Raw genomic sequence first — 21,280 nt, 5'->3', positions numbered from 1 at the left:
GTCTGCCGCTACCCTCAAAGAGGATTACAACTTCGACAAGTAGGGTCAGAGACTTCTTCCTTTCATTTCCCACTGTTCAATACTATTTTTACTGACAATGATGTTGTGGGCTTAAGCTTTCCACCCTTTAGGCATCAAAGCTGCTGGTTTTCTGGCCAGCCCCTCCCTGGTAAAACTATTTGTCACTGACAGAGCTGACATTTGGGAAAGATGGGAGCAACCCCAGGTAAGAACAGTGCAGATTTCTACTGTTCTTATCCAAAGTTCTAGCATGAATAAATGCTTCTGAGTTTGTTGTTTGCTTTTAGTCCATTTCCAGAGCACTGTAATAGTTGTATTCAACAATTTTTGTCTAGTTTTATACTGGTTCTTAGGGGAAAGGAATTTCTGAACTCTTCACACTGCTGTACTCAGAATTACTGTCCCTGGTAATGTCAATTTTGTTCGCCCAAACTTTTGTTTAATGAGGTCTAATTTCTCCAATGTGTACCTCATATTTTCCCTTGCAACTAATAAGCAATCTGCGGTCAGACACTTTAGACCATGCAAACACCGTGTTCCTCACCAAAATTTCTCCCTAGATTTAGCATTTTTTGAGTTACTGCATAAATCAGCCTTCACTATAATGACTATAAAATGATTTCCCAAATCCAGCACTTTCTCTGCCAAGGGCAGGTTCATGAAGAATTTGTATATCTTGGGAAGGAGTCTAAGCTTTTTTTTCTGAAGACTGAGGAAGAACATTTCCCTCTCCATTCCTACCTGAACCCTTTGTAATCCCCCACAAAAAAGATAATCCATCAGAAAATAAAGTTCACAGTCCGCATCAATTAGCACTAGAAAAATTGCAAAGAAGGAAGAAGGCATGCAGTTGTAAGGGACTCTATCCTACATATATCATTAAAAACAATCAATTTGTGATATCAAGGGGTGAAATATTACACTATATTCACTAAGAAAGTAATGTATTAGAAATGAGCTAGAGACAATATTCTAGTGTTTCAAGGGCAAGTTTTTCATTATCCAGAAAATTATTTAACGTAATATAGAATAACTTACCCATGACTAACTGAAGTATTGCTTAAATTTTATATTTTTAAATATCATCTGCTTTCTTAGTTTTTAGATAATTCACAATATCAAATATTTTAAGAAATTACATTAAGTTTTTGTTCCTAACCAGCGACACTTGTTGCTGTGTTCGTAGCTACAGTTATTTAGAAATTCAATTTCCTTGAACTACTAGTCATAATCAGTCTTCTACTTAACCTTGAATTGCTTCCTAGTCTTCGGTAGCCAATGTCCATACAAAGCTACACAACAACAGTAGAGAAGATGATATGAAAACAAACATTCCAGTGATAATTACTACTGATTTAACTACAACAGTACATACACATCCTGTTGATTATTCAAATAGTAAAACATTCTGAAAAATTACTTCCTGATCTTAACTTTTCTTTAGGGGTTAAAGTTCTAAAATTCATAGCATCAAACATTAACAAATGTATTTGTTTCCTGTTTTGAAAAAACAACACCAAAAACTTTTCTCCAGAATCTTCCCCTTCTGTGAATAATGTATGTTGCATAAATAGAACACTGTGTCTCAGCTTTCAAATGGGCAAATTGAGGAATTAAAGGCCATGGTTTTCAAAACAGGCTATATTTCAGAAAGCATTAAACAATTTATTATAGTTCTGTCAACCCACAATGGAAAAAAATTTTAATAGTCGTCAAGGCTTAATACAAGTCATAAAAAATGAGATTTCTCATTCATTTGATCAACAGTTGTTGAATAGCTACTGTGCTCCAGGCACCAGGAGTACAGTAATGAAAAACAATATTCCTACCCTCACAGATTAACTAAAGCTTTATATAGATAATATAGTCTAGTTTTGTAACTATCACCGAGAAGCAAAGTTTAATACTTGTTAAAAATTCAGTATATTATTTCCAAAGATGTTATAAATGGAAATCTTCTAAGTAAAAATTAATTAAGAAATGTAACTGAATTCAGCAACTGTACATAGGTATATTTTAGTGGTTACAGACAGGGGCTTACTCCCTTGAATGTGACATGAATTAAATACACTTTACATGCTTATAAGTAGAGTTCAGCAATGTGGTAATCTTCACAACTCAGTGAAGTTGGCAGATTGGTAAACAAATAGTTAATATGCAACAAAATAGACCTGTACAAAATGCTACAGAGCATAGAAAAGAGGATAATTCATCCTGCCACCATTTGTAAACTGCATACTTAACTACTGGAATAATCACATTTTATAAGAATATTAATCTCTAAAGTGCTTAAAGAGCAAAATGAAATTTTAGACAAGAACTTTGTGACAATGAAGGATAATAGTTAATGGCTATCTTGCCTCAAAGCATTTGCGTTCATTAAAAAATAACTCAGTTCAAAGACAGAGGTAGCTATTTAATGATAGCATTTAAACATCATAAAAGGAAAATGGAGAAGAGTTTTTAATCAGGATTCTTCCGAATTATCCTCAAATGATATCATGTATCAAACACATACTTTTTTTATGTGTAATTCTAGCAAGCGTAGTACACTAGTCAACAAGTACCCCATTGGTCAATGACTGTCAATCTTTATTATTTTAAAAATGGCTTCCTTTACAAAACCAGCATAAATATTTAATGTTTAATTTTTTTTTAAAGCAAGCAATTTCCTAATAACATTCTGACTACTTCTGAACACTCAAGCTTCATCAAACATCTTAGTATTTAATGAAGGCCTTTCATGGCTCTATACCACTGCTTACGTTCTTTCTGCCTGGGATGTCCTTTTTCCTCTTTTATAGCTAGTAAGAGTTGGCTCTTGGTAGCTCTAGGATTGCACTAATTACACTGTATTATTCTTGGCATTCTATTATTGTGCTAATTATATTGTATTTTAATTTTTAAAACATATCTGTTTTTCCACTAGTTTTTAATTCTTTTGGTGTTTACTACAAAAAAATTAAATTGAAAGTCTTTCCTAGAAATCCTTAGAACCATGGAATAGAGTACACATGGTAATAATTTTCTTCAGAAAAGTGCTCCAGAACAGAATAGTGAGAAGATTTAATTTGTTTCAAATCCCCAAGACAAATACCTAACATTCAAGCTGTCAAAAAATGATTAATTATAAATATAGTTACAATAAAACACTAAAAGTCCTATTTCCTCCTTTTCTACCTAGAGCTCAATATGCCATTCATAGTAACTAGTCTAAACCCTTGTGCACACAAATTCTCCAACTATCTTTTTAACTACATATTTTGAGAAAGAAAATGACACTTCATTTTTTCCCATTATAATTGAGAATAAGATTAAACCAAGTAATAGTGCTATATGAAAAAGCTAGGAAATCAAATGAAAATAGCATTATGATCCAAGGCACTAGATATTGATCATTTAAGGAAAAAGAACAAAAATTTCTACAATTGATGCATTAATCATGTGGTTCATAAATTTACCAATCAATATATTCTTCTTAAATGTGTTACCTTTAAAGAGAACAATTTTGCACAACCCAAGCCTTCACTCTTTCCTCTGGCATTCTTCTCCTATTTTAGGAACATAAATTATTCTTGATACTCTTATAAAAGTTAATGTCACTTCAAGAATAATTGTATAGCATTAGACAGAAGTTTTTCCAGAGGAAGGCAAAAAGAGAGGATGTCAAAAATTTTCCCTTAAAATTATTAATAATTGTTAATTGTTAAACGTTTTTAAATGTTGTTAAAATCTCCATAGTACCTCAAACCACCTACAGATTCAATGCAATCAAAAGTCTTAGAGAAGTCTCTTCAGCAAATGGGGTTGGGAAAACTGGACAGCAGCAAGTAAATCAATGAAGCTAGAACACTCCCTTACACCATACACAAAAATAAACTCAAAATGGATCAGACTTAAACATAAGACAAGATACAATAAACTTCCTAGAAGAAAATATAGGCAAAACATTATCTCACATACATCTCAAAAATGTTCTCCTAGGACAGTCTACCCAAGCAATAGAAATAAAAGCAAGAATAAACAAATGGGACCTAATGAAACTTACAAGCTTGTGCACATAAGTAAAACAAAACGACAACCTATGGAATGGGAGAAAATTTTTGCAAATGAAACTGACAAAAGCTTGATCTCCAGAATATATAAGCAGCTCGTATGACTGAATAAGAAAGAAACTAACAACCCAACCCAAAAATGGGCAGAAGACCTAAACAAGCAATTCTCCAAGGAAGAAATACAAAATAATCAATAGGCACGTGAAAAAATGCTCAGTATCACTAATTATCAGAGAAATGCAAATCAAAACTATGATGAGGTATCACCTCACACCAGTCAGAATGGCCATCATTCAAAAGTCCACAAATGAGAAATGCTGTAGAGGCTGTGGAGAAAAGGGAACCCTCCTACATTGCTGGTGGGAATGCAGTTTGGTGCAGCCACTGTGGAAAACACTATGGAGATTCCTCAAAAGAGTAGGAATCGACTTACCATATGACCCAGGAATCCAACTCCTGGGCATATATCCATAAGGAACCCTACTTCAAAATGACACCTGCACCCCAACGTTCACAGCAGCACTATTTACAATAGCCTAGACATGGAAACAGCCTAAATATCCATCAACAGATGACTGGATAAAGAAGAGGTGGTATATTTATACAATGGAATACTATTCAGCCATAAAAATGACAACATAACGCCATTTGCAGCAACATGGATGTCCCTGGAGAATGTCACTCTAAGTAAAGTAGTAAGCCAGAAAGAGAGAGAAAAATACCATATGAGATCGCTCATATGTGCAATCTAAAAAAAAAAAAAAAAAAAGAAAAGAAACATAAATACAAAACAGAAACAGATTCATAGACACAGAATACAAACTTGTGGTTGCCAAGGGGGCGGGGGGTGGGAAGGGACAGACTGGGAGTTCAAAATTTGTAGATAGTGACAGGCATATGCAGAACAGATAAACAAAATTATACTGTATAGCACAGGGAAATACATACAAGATCTTGTGGTAGCTCACAGCAAAAAAAAAATGTGACAATGAACATATGTATGTTCATGTAAAACTGAAAAGTTGTGCTCTACACTGGAATTTGACACAACATTGTAAAATGACTATAACTCAATTAAAAAATGTTTAAAAAAAAAGTCTTCGGGAGGGGGGTAAAAAATTCTAATGATATTTTTCATAGAAATAGAAAAAAAATCAATCCTAAACTTCATTGGAAACAAAGTCCCTGGATAGCCAAAGCAATCCTGAGAAAGAACAAAGCTGCAAGTATCACAATACCTGATTTTAAACTATTACAAAGCTACAGTAATCAAAACAGTATAGTATTGGCAGACAAACAGACACATAAATCAATTAAATAAAATTGAGAGTGTAGAAAGAAACTTACACATACACTATCAACTAATATTTGACAAAGAAGCCAAAAATATTCATTGGGGAAAGGACAGTCTCTTCAATAAATGGTGCTGGAAAAATTGGATAGTCACATGCAAAAAAATGAAATTGGACCCTTATCTCATACCATTCAAAAAAAAATGAAATGGATTAAATATGTAAATGTAAGAACTAAAACTATAAAACTATTAGAAGAAAAGAGGGGAAAAGCATCCTGACCTTGGTCTTGCCAATGATTTTTTGGTACGTGACACCAAAAGCTCAAGCAGCAAAAGCAAAAATAAACAAGTGGGACTACACCAACTAAAAAGTTTCTAAACAGCAAAATAAACAAAATGAATAGGAAATCTATGGGATAAGAGAAAACATAGGCAAACCACCTATTTGGTAAGAAATTAACATCTAAAATATAAAAGGAACTCGTACAACTCAATAGCCAAAAAAAAAAAAAAAAAAGTAAAAAGTAGGAAAAGGACTTGAACATTTTTCCCAAAGAAAACATATGAATGCCAAAAGGTATATCAAAAGATGCTTAACTTCACTAATCATCAGGGAAATGCAAATGAAAACCACAATGAGATATCATTTTATACGAGCTTAAATAAGTATTATCAAAAGAGGAAAGGGAATTCTTGTGCTCTGTTGGTAGGAATGTAAATTGAACAAGGATGAAGGAAAATGTCATGAAGTTTCCTCAAAAAAAATGAAAAATAGAACTACCATATGGTCTAGCAATCCTATATAACCAAAGGAAATGGAATAACTATCTTAAAGAGGTATCTACACTCATGTGTTCATTGTAGCATTATTCACAACAGCCAAGATATGGAAACATTCATCTGTTGTGTCCACCAACACATGAATAGAAAAAGAAAATATTGTATATATAATACAATGGAATATTATTCAACCATAAAAAAGAAGGAAACCCTGCTTTTCATGACAACATGGATAGACCTTGCCTGCACTATGCTAAGTGAAACAAGCCAGACAGAGAAAGAGAAATACACTATATTCTCACTTATATATGGAATCTAAAAAAGCTGAACTCATAGAAATAAAGAGTAGAATGGTGGTTGCCAAGGCCTACGTGGTGGCAGAAGTGGGAAGCTATTGGTCAAATGGTATAAATTCCAGGTATAAGATGAATAAATTCTGGGGATCTAATGAACAGCATGGTGACTATAATTAACAACACTATATTATACACTTGAAAACTGTGAAGGGAGTAGATGTTAATATGTTATCAGCACATACACAGAAATGACAGTTACGTGAGGGATACAAGTGTCAACTAATCTTATTGTGGTAATATTTTGCAATATATATAAGCATCAAATCATCACACTGTAAACTTTGAACTTACATGTTATCTGTCAATAATATCTCAATAAACACAGATGATACATGACTAATTTTGTTTTACTATGGAAACAGAGGAATGATGGCTAGGCCCAAGATTATTTCAGTCTGTGACTTTAAAAATGTCTAATAAATAGTATACTACAAAAACTGGGAAATAACTATTCTAAAACTAGTATGTAGTTAAAATCCAAATTATAAGTGAACATATATGACAAAAACTGTCATGAGAATTTCACAAAATTATTTGGGTCAAGGAGGGATACCTGACTTAAACAGCTATAGACGAGATTAAACAATCAGAGGGGCTATAAAAACCAGTTCTTGTGAATACAATCTTATTAACATAAAAAAAAACCCCACAGTTTTCCACACTTAAAGCACAAATGTTCAGGTAACAAAAACAATTCACATAGACTACAAAAAGATACAAACAAATAAAATAGATGGCAAGTTGGAGACGAAGGTGGTTAACAGAAAATATAAGGAATGAGATAGATGATGGCAGAAGTCCACATAACTATTTCAGGCCAACACAGAGACCTCTGAAACTGTGGAAAACAAATTCATTATCAAAACAATCCTTGGAGAAAAGAACCAAGGAAATGTTATCATTACATTTAGACCTTTCACAGGAAAACTAGTCAAGGCTACAAAAGAATCTTATAGTCTCATCTGCTTCCTGTCTGTACTTTGTAAAATCCACCACCACTTCCCCACCCCCAACCCAGGTAATGAACTCTGATAATGGTCTAATATTGGCCTTTAACAACAGCCCAACCAAAATGACCAGTGATAAGAGCATGCCTTTAGACAGAATTATCAGTACCACATGCTCTGGGAGCTACAACTCTGCATACAATGCTGTTTTGGAGGCATCTTTCTTTCTCCTTTCCTTGCTTATCTTTTCCTCATTCTTTCTCTGAAAAATTAAATTTTGAATATGTAAGCAAAAGATAATTAAGTTCAAAATACTAGAGAGTAAAATAATGAAATTTGACATTCAAATGGCTAATCATCATGTGTTCTGGCACACTTCAACCAGACAAAGAACTCTCCTAGGAGATATGATTGCCATTTTCTTTATGGCTGGCTATTAATTTATTCAACAAATATTGAGATTTTCTGTGCCCAAGGCACTATGCCAGATATAGAGGACGCAAAGAATAAGACAAGGCAGATCTTGAAACTCCCAGGCTAATAATGGAAAACTCCCTGTTAACAAACAAGGGAAAAACACAGAGTAGAATTTCCATATCCCTGAAGATATCTGAGAATCAATACATCGGTCCCTGCCTACCACTAGACTTTTTGTTATCTGAGGATAAAATCTCCAATTTGGTCAACATTGTGCTTTTTTTAAATATAAAAGGTATACATATGAAGAGCTAAACAGCTATTCAAGTTTCCATTTTCATTGTAAGATAAAACACAAATACAGGAAAACACACAAATCAAATGAACGGCTTAAGAAATTATCTTACAAACACTACCTCGGTCAAGAAAGAACTTTGCCAGCAACCCTAGAAGCCCCTTCTATTTGCCTCTAATCACAGCCACCTCTCTACTACCATAAGTAACCATTATCTTGACTTTATTAACCATTTTCCTGATTTTTCCTATAGGCATTTTTATCACCCAAGTGTGCATCCCTAGACGCTATAGTTCAATCTCACTCTATTAAAAATGGGATGTGTTTTAAATCTCTTTTAATCTAGAAGTTCCTTCTCCCTTCCTTTCCATTCCTCATAATATAATTTATTTGTCAAAGAACCTGGACATTTGACTGATAGTTTCTGAGAGCCTAGATTTTGCCAATTGCAGTCTCTCAGTGCAATGTGTTCCCCATTTCTGTATTTCCTGTGAGCAGTATCAGATTTAATCTCTCTGGCAAAAATACAGGTAGACATATAATATCAGCTTATTTTTCTTCTTGTGATAAGAGTTCTTGATGCTTAGATCTTCATTTACTGGGGGTTGTGAAATGATGATGCCCTATTTCAATAACTTCTTTTTCATTTATTGATAGAATACTTCTAAGAACAGACAATTCCCCTCGTCTACTATTGGGTTACCCTGTACTATAGTTCATACAAGCAAGGCAGAATAAATGCTTGATTCCTTTCTGTTATTGATGAGTTTTCAAGATAACAAATCATTTCCCTGTCATAACGTGAGGTAATAATTTTTTAATTTTAATATTATTATGATAATATTATTATGATAATAGGATTTAAAAATATTTTCTGGGTTTCAACCAGTTGCAATTAGTGTAATTTTTGAAGCTCTCCTAGAACTTTAGAGAAACTGAATTTTATAGTATGTATTCTTTTTTGTCTGATTTTTTTCATTGAGCATAATTATTTTCAGATTAATCCATGTGGTAATATGTATCAATAATTCATTTCTTTATATTGCTTAGTAGTATTCCATTGTATGGATATACTGCAAATTACTTATCCATTACTATCACCATTATTCATTACCGTTTATGGACATTGAGCTTGTTTCCAGTTTTTCACTATTATAAAAATATGGGTATGAACATTCACAAATATTTTTATGGACAATGCTATCATTTTCCTTAAGTAAATGCCTAGGAGTGGAATGGCTGGATTATTTGGTTTAACCTTTTTAAAAAGCCAAACTTTACTCCAAGGTAGCTCTCCCATTCACATTCCCATTAGCAGTGAACTAAAGTTCCAATTCCTCCACTTCAGGCAGTCCTCTGAAAAAGTTGGAATGCTAACGCTCCTTCCCAATGGATGGTGTGCCATCTCCCAATGCAACAAGCTACCCCTCACTCCTCTTTGCTCTCAGTGGCCCTCAGGCATCCAAACTATGTTAATTCTGTCAGTGCTCTTAATGAGGCAATTCAGAAACCAGTTCCTCGGGCAGCCCTCTATAAATCCAGATCATTGGATGGATACTTCACTATTCTCCTTCCCCTTCCTCCAAGGAAAAGCTGTAAGCTGGGCATTCTCTCCCAGTACTGAGTTGTGCTAGCTTTGGGGGGAGGCTGACCAGGTAAAGTGACCTTGTTCTTCTTACCATTTCAATGTGGCTGTTCTTAGCTCTTGTGATCATCTGGAGTACCATAACTTTTTAACTGGCTTCTAGAATTCTCACAAAGGTATTCTGGTCTGTATATCATTGTTAAATTGATGTTTTTGCAGGAGAACAAGGATTGGGACTTCCTATTCTGCCATCTTGCTGACAGCACTCCCCAAATTCTCATTCTTGACTGTTTCTCTCCTTCACTATTTAAGCACAGCTATTTTAATATCTGATAACTATTTTTGGTGCCCCTGTGGACCTTTTATATTGTCTACGGTTTCTTTTATATTATTTTCAGATAACTTTAGTCCCCATGTTTCTGGGTTGCTTTTGATTGAGTGCTGAGCATACATATTAAATCTGTAGACATACTGGAGGCTTAGAATGTAGTTATCTTGCTCCAGAGAGGATTTACTTTCATTCCTACTATATGGCTAGAGAGAGAAGCATCAAGGATCATTTCAATCCACTTCAAAGAACTGAGATGACTTCAACCTGTACTTCAGTTCCTCAGGAGGACTGTCTGCTTGTGATTTACCCACTCCTATGTTGTAGTCCTTCATGGTCCCAACTCAAAGCATAAGAGTTTTATATAAGAATCTCCCTTGGTAAAACCTGAACTCCAATTTTCCTCTTCCCCAAGGTATATCAATAGTGCTGATCAGTTTTTCAGTAACTTCTTCCAAAATCAAGAGGTGCTTGGGAAAAAGTGGTGACAAATGTCTGGCTCACTTCTCTAGGTTTTCTTCTTCTCTTGGACTGTGGTTTGATCATTATTTATTACCTCTGATGCTTTCAAGTAGATGTTGTTTATATTTGTATCACTTTCCTAGTAGTCACTGTTAAGAGGGCGAGTCTGAATTACATAAGACACCATTACTGGAAGAGAGGTCCAGGTTTTATAAATGTTTATCTACAGCAGTTTTTCTTGGTGGGAGTGCTACTGGTATTTAAGGAAAAATTCTTCTGATGCATGTATGTCATGCATTAAGAATGTTTAATATCGCCTGGGTCCTGGGTATTAATGCCAATAACAATCCCTGCCCTCCCCTTAAAACCACTGTAAAAACTCAAAAGCGTAAGAGGTTTATAAGGCATTCATTAAGTATAAGATAAATGATAGCATTTGGGAATGTGAAATTTTGTTTGTGTCATATCCTTCTACTCCTCTTCATGGTAAATTTTATCTTTGGTTGACTCTTTAGAGGTATAGAGCCCTTTCTAAATGAAAAAGGTCAGGTGAATAGTGCTTGGCTAAAATCAATTAAGTCAGTGATTAGCAGGGACCATGGACAGGCTGAAGATAATCTTTGAACCCCTAAAATTTCCAAAAGTTTGTGGAGGGAGGTTTTAATCAACAGGATATTCTTTGGAGAAGTAAGTGCCACCAGGAAGAGAGTACCTATTTCACACATTAAAGAAAATAGCCTTAATTAAACTTAGTTGAGATGACTCAATGTGTAGAAACTTCCTGGGGGGCAGGAGGGGAGAGAAGACCTACGTAATTTTTAAGAGTTTAAATTCTGAAGGGGAGGCAGATATAATGGGGAAGAACTACTACTTGGGGACTGGTATCACCATTTATGTTTACTGGGATACTAGAAAACTCTATTTGTATTTACATTAATTTCTTCTAAGGCTTTCTAAATTTGACTGAAGTCACAGCAGAAGAATAAGGATGGGGACACTGATGAAAAAAGTGATAAATTTCAGAGTTGAGCAGGGAGTAAAATTCAACATGAGGTAGGAGGGAATCAAGAAGGTAGAACTGTTGTGTAAGGAACTAAGAATTCTGGAGAAGTAGAGTAGGAGCTCCAGGAAAGGGAAGGTTTCAGTTCAACTAGAAAAAGACAAACACAGTTGGAAAACAATGACAGTATCAAAGAGAGTGGGACACTCATACATAGGTACATATAAAGGACAAGTAAGAGGTAAAGTAAGTGGCAATCTCTGGCAGCCCTGGTCTGAAACACCCTTACTTTTAAGTTATATTACTCCTTTAATGAAGTATAAGCTATCCAATGTACAGAAGGCACTTTCTAGTGTCCTATTCCTAATTCTTTATCCTAGTCATTGCTAGAAAATTAGAGATAAAGTCCTAATACAGATGGTAGAATGAAAAGGATGGGACTTTTAGTTCTATCTGACAAGGTTTCTATAAAAGCAGTTCATCTAAGGAAAAGCAAAATATACTACACCTATTCATCTTTTAAAGCAGAATGAAAATATGTGTACTTTCTAAAAGGCTGATTGACTCCAGAGCAAAAGGGGGCCTGGGTTAAAAATTAAAAAAAAAAAAAAAAAAGAAAAAGAATAAGCACTAGTTAAGATTAGAACCCACATAATTACATATTTTATATATCAGGTATTTAATGGTTTGCTTTCTATTTTCCTGAGTGATATCAGGTGATACGACCTTAAAATAAATCTTTTTTCATAGGCTTCTATAAGAACACCGAAAATAGGAGAACAAGACATACCTAACTGCTGGAACAGGAGAGCGACACTAGTGCCTGTGACAGGAAGACTATCATGCAAGGGAGTCTGGATCAGCTGTCTGTCTCCTGCACCCAAGGAAAACAGCTTCTGCAGAATGAGGGGAGAACACATACAAACATGAAAACAATTTCTTTTCAGACATTTTCTTGAGATTAAAAAAATCCCTTTAAAGTTCAAATTTGGAGCAGATGATGACCATGTAAGATCCAATAAACAGATGCCACTGGCAATAATACAGCCAAAAACATTCAAGTTACTTTTGTGCCCAAATGAATATGGTACAAGAAAATTCATAGCTGAAAACTGAAAATTTAGTAAAAGATACACAAATCACTGATAATAATACTTAACTAAAAAATAGTAAAATGTTAAAAGTCAATATTTATAAGCCAGTTATATCTCAATAAAACCAGAAAAATAAAAGAAGCATAATAATATGAACCACATGTGTATTTTAAAATTTCTAGTGGCCACAATGAAAAAGCATTTTTTTAATTAAAATAAAACAAAATCATATCAACAAAAAACTGCCTCATAATAAAGGCTCATAAAACAATTTGGCTGCATTAAAGTTCAGGTCCAATCGTGACTAAACTCACATTTCATATTTTGCCATTGGAACAGAAATAGGAGAATGAGGGAGGAGAGAATAGGAGGGAAAAAAAAATTAACAGTAACCAAAAGATACTAGGAAAGACAGCAGACAGTTAAAAAGGCAAAGGCAAGAAAAAAAAAAACCCCAAAAACCAAACAACAGCCAATTTCATTGTAAGTAACATCTCTGTTCAGACTAAGAAGAAACAATGTAATTTTTAGAGGGCTGTCCTCTTTGTCAATATTACATAAGAATAAGCAAAATAAGTGATCAACTAATCAATTTTAGGACTTAAGAAAAGAAGCCCTTGCAGAGCCTGGCGGCCCGCCGCTTTTCCCCAGTGTCACCCACGCTGGGCCGGGATGACAATCAGGGCAGGGCTCTGCTCGGATGTTTGCACTGGACACATTCCCTACCGGTCTCATTTCAGAGGTACATGAAGTATTTTCTTGTGTATAAAAAACAAAAATTATATTCAACCAACGTGAAAATAAAAACAATAAGCCTTAAAAAAAAAAGGCAAAAGTTCCCTAGAAACATTAAGTAATAGTAGCCGAGGTTCCTATTTTCCTAGTTCAGAGATGAATATGAAAATTTCAAGACATAAAGAAGATGAAAAACATGCCACTTTGAGAAAGTTTTCTTTCAGTAAAAGAGTTTAATGTCCTCATGAACTCAACCTATGACAAAAATCCTTGGGAAATGTTAAGGTATAGGTTCTACTTTCCAAAGAGTATCTGTGATTTTGGACAGTGGTCAACATTATTATTACGAAAGACAGCAAACTGAAATGAGAAAAATAAGCCCTCTTCTTTCTTAATTGCAAACTATTCTGTTAAGGAGTACATACAACACACACAGTGGTTTTAAGACCATGCACAACTGCTATTATCCAGGGAAATTAAGAAATGAATTATTCTATCCAGAAGTAGTTACAATATTACAGAGAATTATGTTGACAGTTTTCTTTTAATGTAATCTCCTAATTTTTTTATCACTGAAAAAAATTTTTAAGTTAATAAAATGAGGTATAACCATGTAGAGGAATAAGAAAGGTGGAAAGAACACATTTTAAAATTCAACTTAAAAAGTGTACTTCCAAGAGTGTGTAAGCTAGAGTTCAAGTTACACAAAATATGACTTCTAATTACGCTATGTGAAAGGTGAACCCTGCGTTAAAATTAACCTCATGACCTAAGAAAAGAATGGAATCTTGGGTCTCTCTTAGAAGGCAGACCATAGGGACAACGCTTAACTAAACTAAGATCCTCTTTAAAACAAAAATATTTAAAGAATTCTTTCTTTCCCCTTTTCTTCATAAATTAAATTAACTGGAGAGGAGGGAAAAAGAAGCAGGCTCTCTTCATCTCCCTTTTTATTCTATTTACCTGAGACCCTCCAGCCGCTGGAACAAGACATGCACACAGGTTTGCAATGAGATTTTCCAAGGAGACATTCAGACTGTCCACATACACAGTGTAGATCAAACCCAGGCAAGCCTGCAAGGAGAAGATGCATGTAGTTATTTCATGGAAACAGTAAACACTAAAAATAAATTGTTGTGACATCTGCTTCAAGGAAAATTTCACTTTGAACCTAGTAAAGTATATTCTACAGTGACCATGGAATAACTTTTAAGCAGCAAATGTTATTAAGTTTATTAAATTTTCCTCCAGAACCAGAAACTCTAAATGAGCTTTTGAGATGAGTTTATAAAGAACAGAAATCCATAATTTGTAAAACAGGTGTTTGTGCTCAGATAACCACTCTAGCAAATGTGTAGGGTTTAAAACTGTTTCTGTCTCAACTTACCGTGCAAAATCCCACATTTCAAGATAAAAATTTAAAGACTTTATCTTGTTTTGTGATTCTTATAAATTCAGAACATTTATTCTACAGAAAAGTTTAACTTATGTGAATTATCACAAAGAATAGCACAATAGAGACAAAATTATGATTAATACTTTAAGCTCAGAAGAAGGTAGGTGGTAAAATGGAAGACAAAATGCAATCCTTCTGTATCTTACAGTTTATTGAAACTTATTACTGAAAAATCAGTATTTGTTAGGAGTTACCCATTGTCACTGAAACCTTGATAGTAAGAATATGTATAATCTCAACAATATGGAAAAGTTCCCCAGAAATTATGTAATAATTTCCCAAATCCTTGAACAAGTTTAAGGTATGATTTATACTTTCCAAAGAAGATCTGGGATTATGGACAATGGTCAACATTACTGTTACCAAAGACAGCAGCTGAAATAATAAAAACTAGCCCTCTTCTTTTAAAGCTTAAATGTATTTATAACTAAAGTAATTTTTTTACATTTGAAAGTCTAAGTGTCTAAAAATAAAATATCTACACGTAAACAATATTTTAAAGCTATGATGGTAGTAGTATGATCAGAACTATTTAAAATTGCAAATATCCATCCTATTTCCTTGAACCTCGACTCCTCAAAAGAAGGTGAGTAAAAAATACAAAGTTTTTATATTACTAACGCATTTTAAATTTGCTACAGGTAATCAAATGACTTCTTTAGGATTCATAAATTTTGGAGTCAGTAAACATAGGACCTATTTTAAACCAAACACTACACCCTTAGAAGTTTAAATAGTTGTATTAACTTAGGTATTTATTTCATCCAACATGAAATACGTTTCTTCTGCTCACATTAATTTTAGTTTATCGATGAATTCCTACTCTACTCAATTTAAAGATACGTTAAATACAAAGAACTTGTTACCATGGTTCATTCAAAACAGATTTATACAATAATATAAATCAATAATGACAACTATGAGTTCTTTACCCTAAAAATTTCTGGATAATCTAATCTGGATACCAACACCAGGCTTTTGGGAGCAAACACTTCTGCAGGCTGAATTAAACCAGACACTTCCACTTCACCTTCAACCTCTTCCTTCTTTGTTCCCTAAAGAAAGAGACACTGTAATCAACAGACAGACAATTTTCTAGATTTATAACTCATAAAAGACAGACATATCACATGCTTTCATGTAATTTACAAAATCCAAAATTAATTACAAGATATAATTTATAAAACTCAAACTAAAAATAAAGAACATACTTTGAGAGGAATCTAAGAAGCAAATAGGCAAAGAAATTATGAAGCAGGGCATACTTATTTCATTTTTGAAAACTCTTTAAGCTCCAGATATATACAACTTTATCTGAACATTTGATTTCTGTGAGGTAGCAGTCATCAAAAGACATATTCACTAAACAGTGACCCAAACAACTACAATTGACATTCAGTTAAATGGAAATTCAGTTTTCAAGAATAGAAAAAAAATCTGTTTTCTAAAACAGACACTAATGTTCATTTTTGTTTTTTGGCTTGTCCCAATCTTTTAAACAAAAGTGATATAATCAGTTGGGATTATCTTGCAGAAAGCTCAATGCTCTTAGAAGTAAAGACCAATCAGCTCTAAATTCTTTTTCCTCATAAGCAACAATGTTGATTTTGTTGAAAAGTCAGAATATTTTTATACATAAAACTGAGTTTTGGAATGTACCTAGAACCACTGAACTGTACACTTAAAAATGGTTGAAATTGTAAAGCTAATGTCATGTGTATTTTAGCACAGTAAACACCTAGAATTTAAAAAAAACCTATGTTTTCAATGATTAAATACTAGTTAATAAAATAAACTTTGAAAAATGATTCTCATTTATGAATCAACAAATACTTCTTGTGCACCTATAGTTCCATAATACTACATGATGCACTAAAAAGTTTTAAGTGAAAGGAAAAAAAATCAAGGTAGTAAAGCATTCAGATTTCTAATGCTTCTAAATGATATTCTAAGAACGTTTTCCCCAACTAGAATCCTCTACTCTTCCCATTAATCAAAGGTTCAGCTTAAAATTTATTTTCCTTCCTGAAGCCTTTCCTTTACTGATTTTTCTCCTACTGTTAATTCTCAGCACAGTTCATCAACTTATTACACTTATTTTTCCTGTCAAATCTCTCCCCTAAATGCCACATCCAACTGCCTGCTTGACATCTCTATTTAGATGACTAAAAGTTATCTCAAATACGTCCAAAACATAGCTCCAATTTTTCTCCCCAAACTCCACTCTTCCTGCAGTATTCCCTACCTCAGTTACTGGAAATCCTTCCTTCCTACCTAGAAAATCAAAAATCCTGATTCTCCTCCTCTTTTTCATAACCCGTACCCACACTGTCAGCAATACTGATTTCTCACCACCTCCAATGCTTCCACAGTACTATGAGCCACAGCCACTTGTCTGGATTATCTGAACAGCCTTCTTCAGTCTCCTCTATTTCTCTTTAGCCTCACTTTCCTTCCTTGCTGCTCCTCAAACATGCTGGGCATGCTCCCAGGTAAGGGTCTAAAGCATGTTTGTTTTTCCTTTGCCTGGCACATTCTTTGTTACTCCCTTACTCAGCATAGATACCAAAATAAGTAATTCCCTCAACTCCGTTAGGTCTTTATTCAAGCAAATTCTGTTCTGGTAAGAATTTGCTGGCGCCCTACTTGAAATTGCAATGTCCTAATACTCCCTAAATCCCCTTTCCTTATTTTTTTTTTCTCTACAGCACTTGTCATTGTCCAACATATTACCCATTTCATTTCTTTTATTTTTTAGTTTGTCTGTTTCCCCCACTAGAATGGACTCCATGAAGACCAAAATTTCTGTCTGTTTTGTTCATTGGTAATTTCTCAGCTTCTAAAACAAGAGCTGGGCAAAGAGTTGATATTTACTTACTGTTTTTTCACAGCATTCACGCAGAAATGAATTTTCTTAAAATAGTTTTCTGGGTATTTTATGAAGGGAATTTTTCCCCACTACTCATGGTGGCCAAGAATTGTATTTTCTATCTTTTTTGGAGCCCATATAGTTTCTCTAACAGTCAAATATAACCAAGTATTAGATGTCAATGAATGCACATATCCAGAGGGAAATGTCTGTTTACTTTTTATATGTGTGATAAGATCCATATGTTCTCGAAAGATTTTCATTTGTTACAAAGCAAAAGCTAAAATTAGGTTGGGTGGTTTCTGGAATTCTTAGAAATAATAAAAATGTGATGAATAAGAATTTACCAAGGATTTCCACACTTAATGAATCATATTCTTCATAGATTAATAATAAATACTGTCCTTTCAGGACGAAAGAATGACTGAAATTCCTGAAAGTGATAAGGCTCTCCACATTTTTATGAGATTGTGATACATGCCCTAGAGTCAGTTTGAGTAACCATATCATATAAATGATAGTTAACCTACTTTGACCAAAACATAAAATAGAAATGCATCAGTCATTTCTTAAAGCTGTCCTTTAATTAAATATTCACTAGCAGGAATAATTATCAACAAGAAAGAAAAAAGGTCTGATGTAATGTTAATATTAAATAAAAACAACCTCATTTTTCTTTACATCACTTTTTAGTATAGATTTTGACCTTTACTTTGTAAATGTGCTATAAATCATAGATGTTGTTATTCTTAATTCCAACAGCTCTCCTGTAAGACTACAGTGTCCCAAGTTCAGAGAAAATTCATATTCCTTTTCTCAAAGCAAAATGCACTGCTATGATTTAACTCCCCCACACACAAAAAGCCAAAACTGCTGTTTAAAATACAGGAGACAGTAATGTGGTGGGTTTGATTACATTTCTCTGTAAGTAATTTACCATATAAAGGAGTACTGCCCCTTCTTTACAGCTGCTATAATACCTTTTGTGTAATAACTGTGTAATGATACTAGCTGTATTTGTTTCGTGTTTTACAATGACAAATTTTCACATATTGCAAAGCTGTGAGAAACTTAAAAATAAGCAGGAGATTAAAAACACAGGCCACAAATGTAACAGATATTACAAGTGACTTGAAATTTAAGATTTTATAGTATAAAACATTTTCATATATTTTATCTCATTGAACAATATTTATAACCCTTCTTCTAAGCTAAGATTATTCTTTGGTTTTTGGTGGTCCCATTAAAGATTCAAACTTACCTAAACAGTGTTTACTGAATTGCCTCACACTGACTTGCAAGGTCACCTTATCTCTTACATACATCATAAACACATGCTACAGCTTGCCCATGTACTGATATTTTTCTACTTATTATTACTATGAACTATCTGCTAGTGGGATTCCCAAGTTCTATGTAGTTTACATTCTATGTAGTTCTCCTAGTCTGTGTGGTTCAGTAATATGGGGTAAATTAGAACCCCCTAGATCAATCTGCTCCAAAAATACTACTACTGCCCTTTAAATATCTCCTGAGACAAAAATGCTAGAAACTACTAGAGCACTGATTTTATGGAATGATTCCACATAACAGGCACAATTTTTAAGAAGTTTATCCTATAACTCAGGTTGAACACTTGAGCCTCACGTTTGTTGCACTCCTGATGCTAGATTCCTGTCTCTTCTATCTTGAAAAGACTTGCATCCAATACTGTCTGTGCTAAGTTCACTTTCAGCAACAGTTTTTCATACTAAACCCCTCCCTACAAAATTTCTTTAAATAGTTTAAAAAGGAGGATGAAAGGAATTATGCAAGTAAAAATTTTCCAGTTCTACATTTCCTTTTTGAAAAGTAAATTATTACAGAGTACCATTATATAGAGTTGCCTCCGTTAAGCAATTTAAGGACTTAAAATTTTTCCAGAATTGGAAATAAAGGAGTCTAAGTAGTTGCAAAATTCTGTAAGGTCTACAATTCCCTCTGAAAACTTCTTGATTTCTTGCCAAATAATCGCTTATCAGGTTGACACGTCCACATGATAAAACCTAGTTTTATACAAAGGTTTTTATAAAACCTTGCACTGGTTGGGAAAATAATGACTACATGAGAAATATACATTTTAGGAAAACAAAGCTTCAGAGAAATCAGGCCACTAGTTTTCATTTCATAATCCAATTTATCTCTAGTAAAGAAAATATCCTGGTGTTTTCCCCTTTAATAGCTCCTGGGCTCTATAGTATTCTGAAGGTGGTATAAATTCATTTGTAGGGCTACTATATAGTCACCCAAAAAGCTCCCTATGTTTTAAGTGGCACATAAGTCCATAAGTCTTTTTCAAAAATATACTCATAAGTATATTAAATTTTCCGAAGTGTTTTCTGCTGGAAGCTAATAGTTATTACTTAGGCAAAAGGGTCTTCTAATCAAAAGATTTTGACAATAAGTTAAAGCCAAGTTAAAAAGGTTTCTTTACTGCAAGATTTCTCAGACTTTGATATGCAAATATTGTTTGTGCAATGCCCAGCAAAGTAGATATAATATAAAATGCTTCTCCAACTTACTGGACCAATGAAATCCTCTTTATTACAGAATATCTAGAGGACCCAGTGCCCTGTGGAACTCATGCTGGGAAAGGCTATCACAAGCTATTTTAGTATAGAAAATGAATGAAACTGAAATATGTATATATTCATACATTCTATGCCTTTAGAAAGCTAGGTAAATATAATGGTTATTTCATAAACAGATTATTATATTTGGTATCTGTTTCATTAATTCTATTTCATAAAGTAAGATAAGATTTGAAAAGATTAGAAAATGGACAAGGCTGCTGGGAGGTAGGGTGCTGTATAGCTGCCCTGAGAAAATATTTAGCATGCCCTGTGGCCCACTCTCACCAGATGAGTTAGGAACTTCTACTCCTGACCAGTGGTTCTCAAACTTCAGTGTGCAATGAAGTCATTTAGAGCTATGTTGGAGTCTCACCCCTAAATTTCTAATTCAGTAGGCCTGAGGTAGAGTCCAAGAATTTACATTTCTTATAAGTTTCTCAGTGATACTGATACTGCTGTAAGAATCACAGTTCTAGGCCAATTAATATAATATAGAAGAGGCCTTCCTCAAAAAAGAACAATCTCAAATAAACAATCTAAACTACCAGCTAAAAGAATTAGAAAAAGAAGAGAAAAAAGTCAGCAGAAGGAAGGAAATAGTAAAGATCAGGGAGGAAATAGATAATATAGAAGAAAATAATAACTATAACATATATTCTTTATGCCAGATACTGTACTAAGCATCATACCAGAGTAAATAACTCATTTATACTAGACCTTATTAAATACTGCCTCCCAGCAAAGGAAACCAGGACTCTCTGGAGAAATGACATTTTATATTTGGGTCAGAAAAATGTACAAAATGCGCCTATTCATTTGTCAAAAAGTAAAGAGTTTGTTAAAAACTAACAGAATCAAAATGAATAAAAATCACAGTTGACTGAAGCTCATCAAATTCACACACAAAAAAGAGTTTATAATGACAACTTTAAAAACTGGTCACTACTGAAGATTGTTAGGGTGCCAGTATACTA

At 33.8% G+C, this 21,280-nt stretch overlaps 1 protein-coding gene across 4 annotated transcripts in view; it reads right to left on the bottom strand.

Annotated features, from left to right (window-relative positions):
- The window catches only part of SBF2 (SET binding factor 2), a 382,671-nt gene that overhangs the window by 183,444 nt on the left and 177,947 nt on the right, over positions 1 to 21,280 (bottom strand). For all 4 annotated transcript variants that reach the window (XM_074372406.1, XM_074372407.1, XM_074372408.1 and 1 more), the window contains exons 4-6: positions 15,758 to 15,880; positions 14,333 to 14,443; positions 12,331 to 12,436 (exon numbers count right to left, since the gene is read on the bottom strand). In XM_074372406.1, the coding sequence (XP_074228507.1) occupies positions 12,331 to 12,436; positions 14,333 to 14,443; positions 15,758 to 15,880 (340 nt within the window). The remainder of the gene's footprint in view (positions 1 to 12,330; positions 12,437 to 14,332; positions 14,444 to 15,757; positions 15,881 to 21,280) is intronic.

The sequence above is a fragment of the Camelus bactrianus genome, chromosome 10 (assembly GCF_048773025.1).
Source record: "Camelus bactrianus isolate YW-2024 breed Bactrian camel chromosome 10, ASM4877302v1, whole genome shotgun sequence".
Taxonomy (NCBI): domain Eukaryota; kingdom Metazoa; phylum Chordata; class Mammalia; order Artiodactyla; family Camelidae; genus Camelus; species Camelus bactrianus.
Note: the sequence above shows the minus strand (reverse complement) of the source record. Positions and strands in the feature narration are given on the sequence as shown.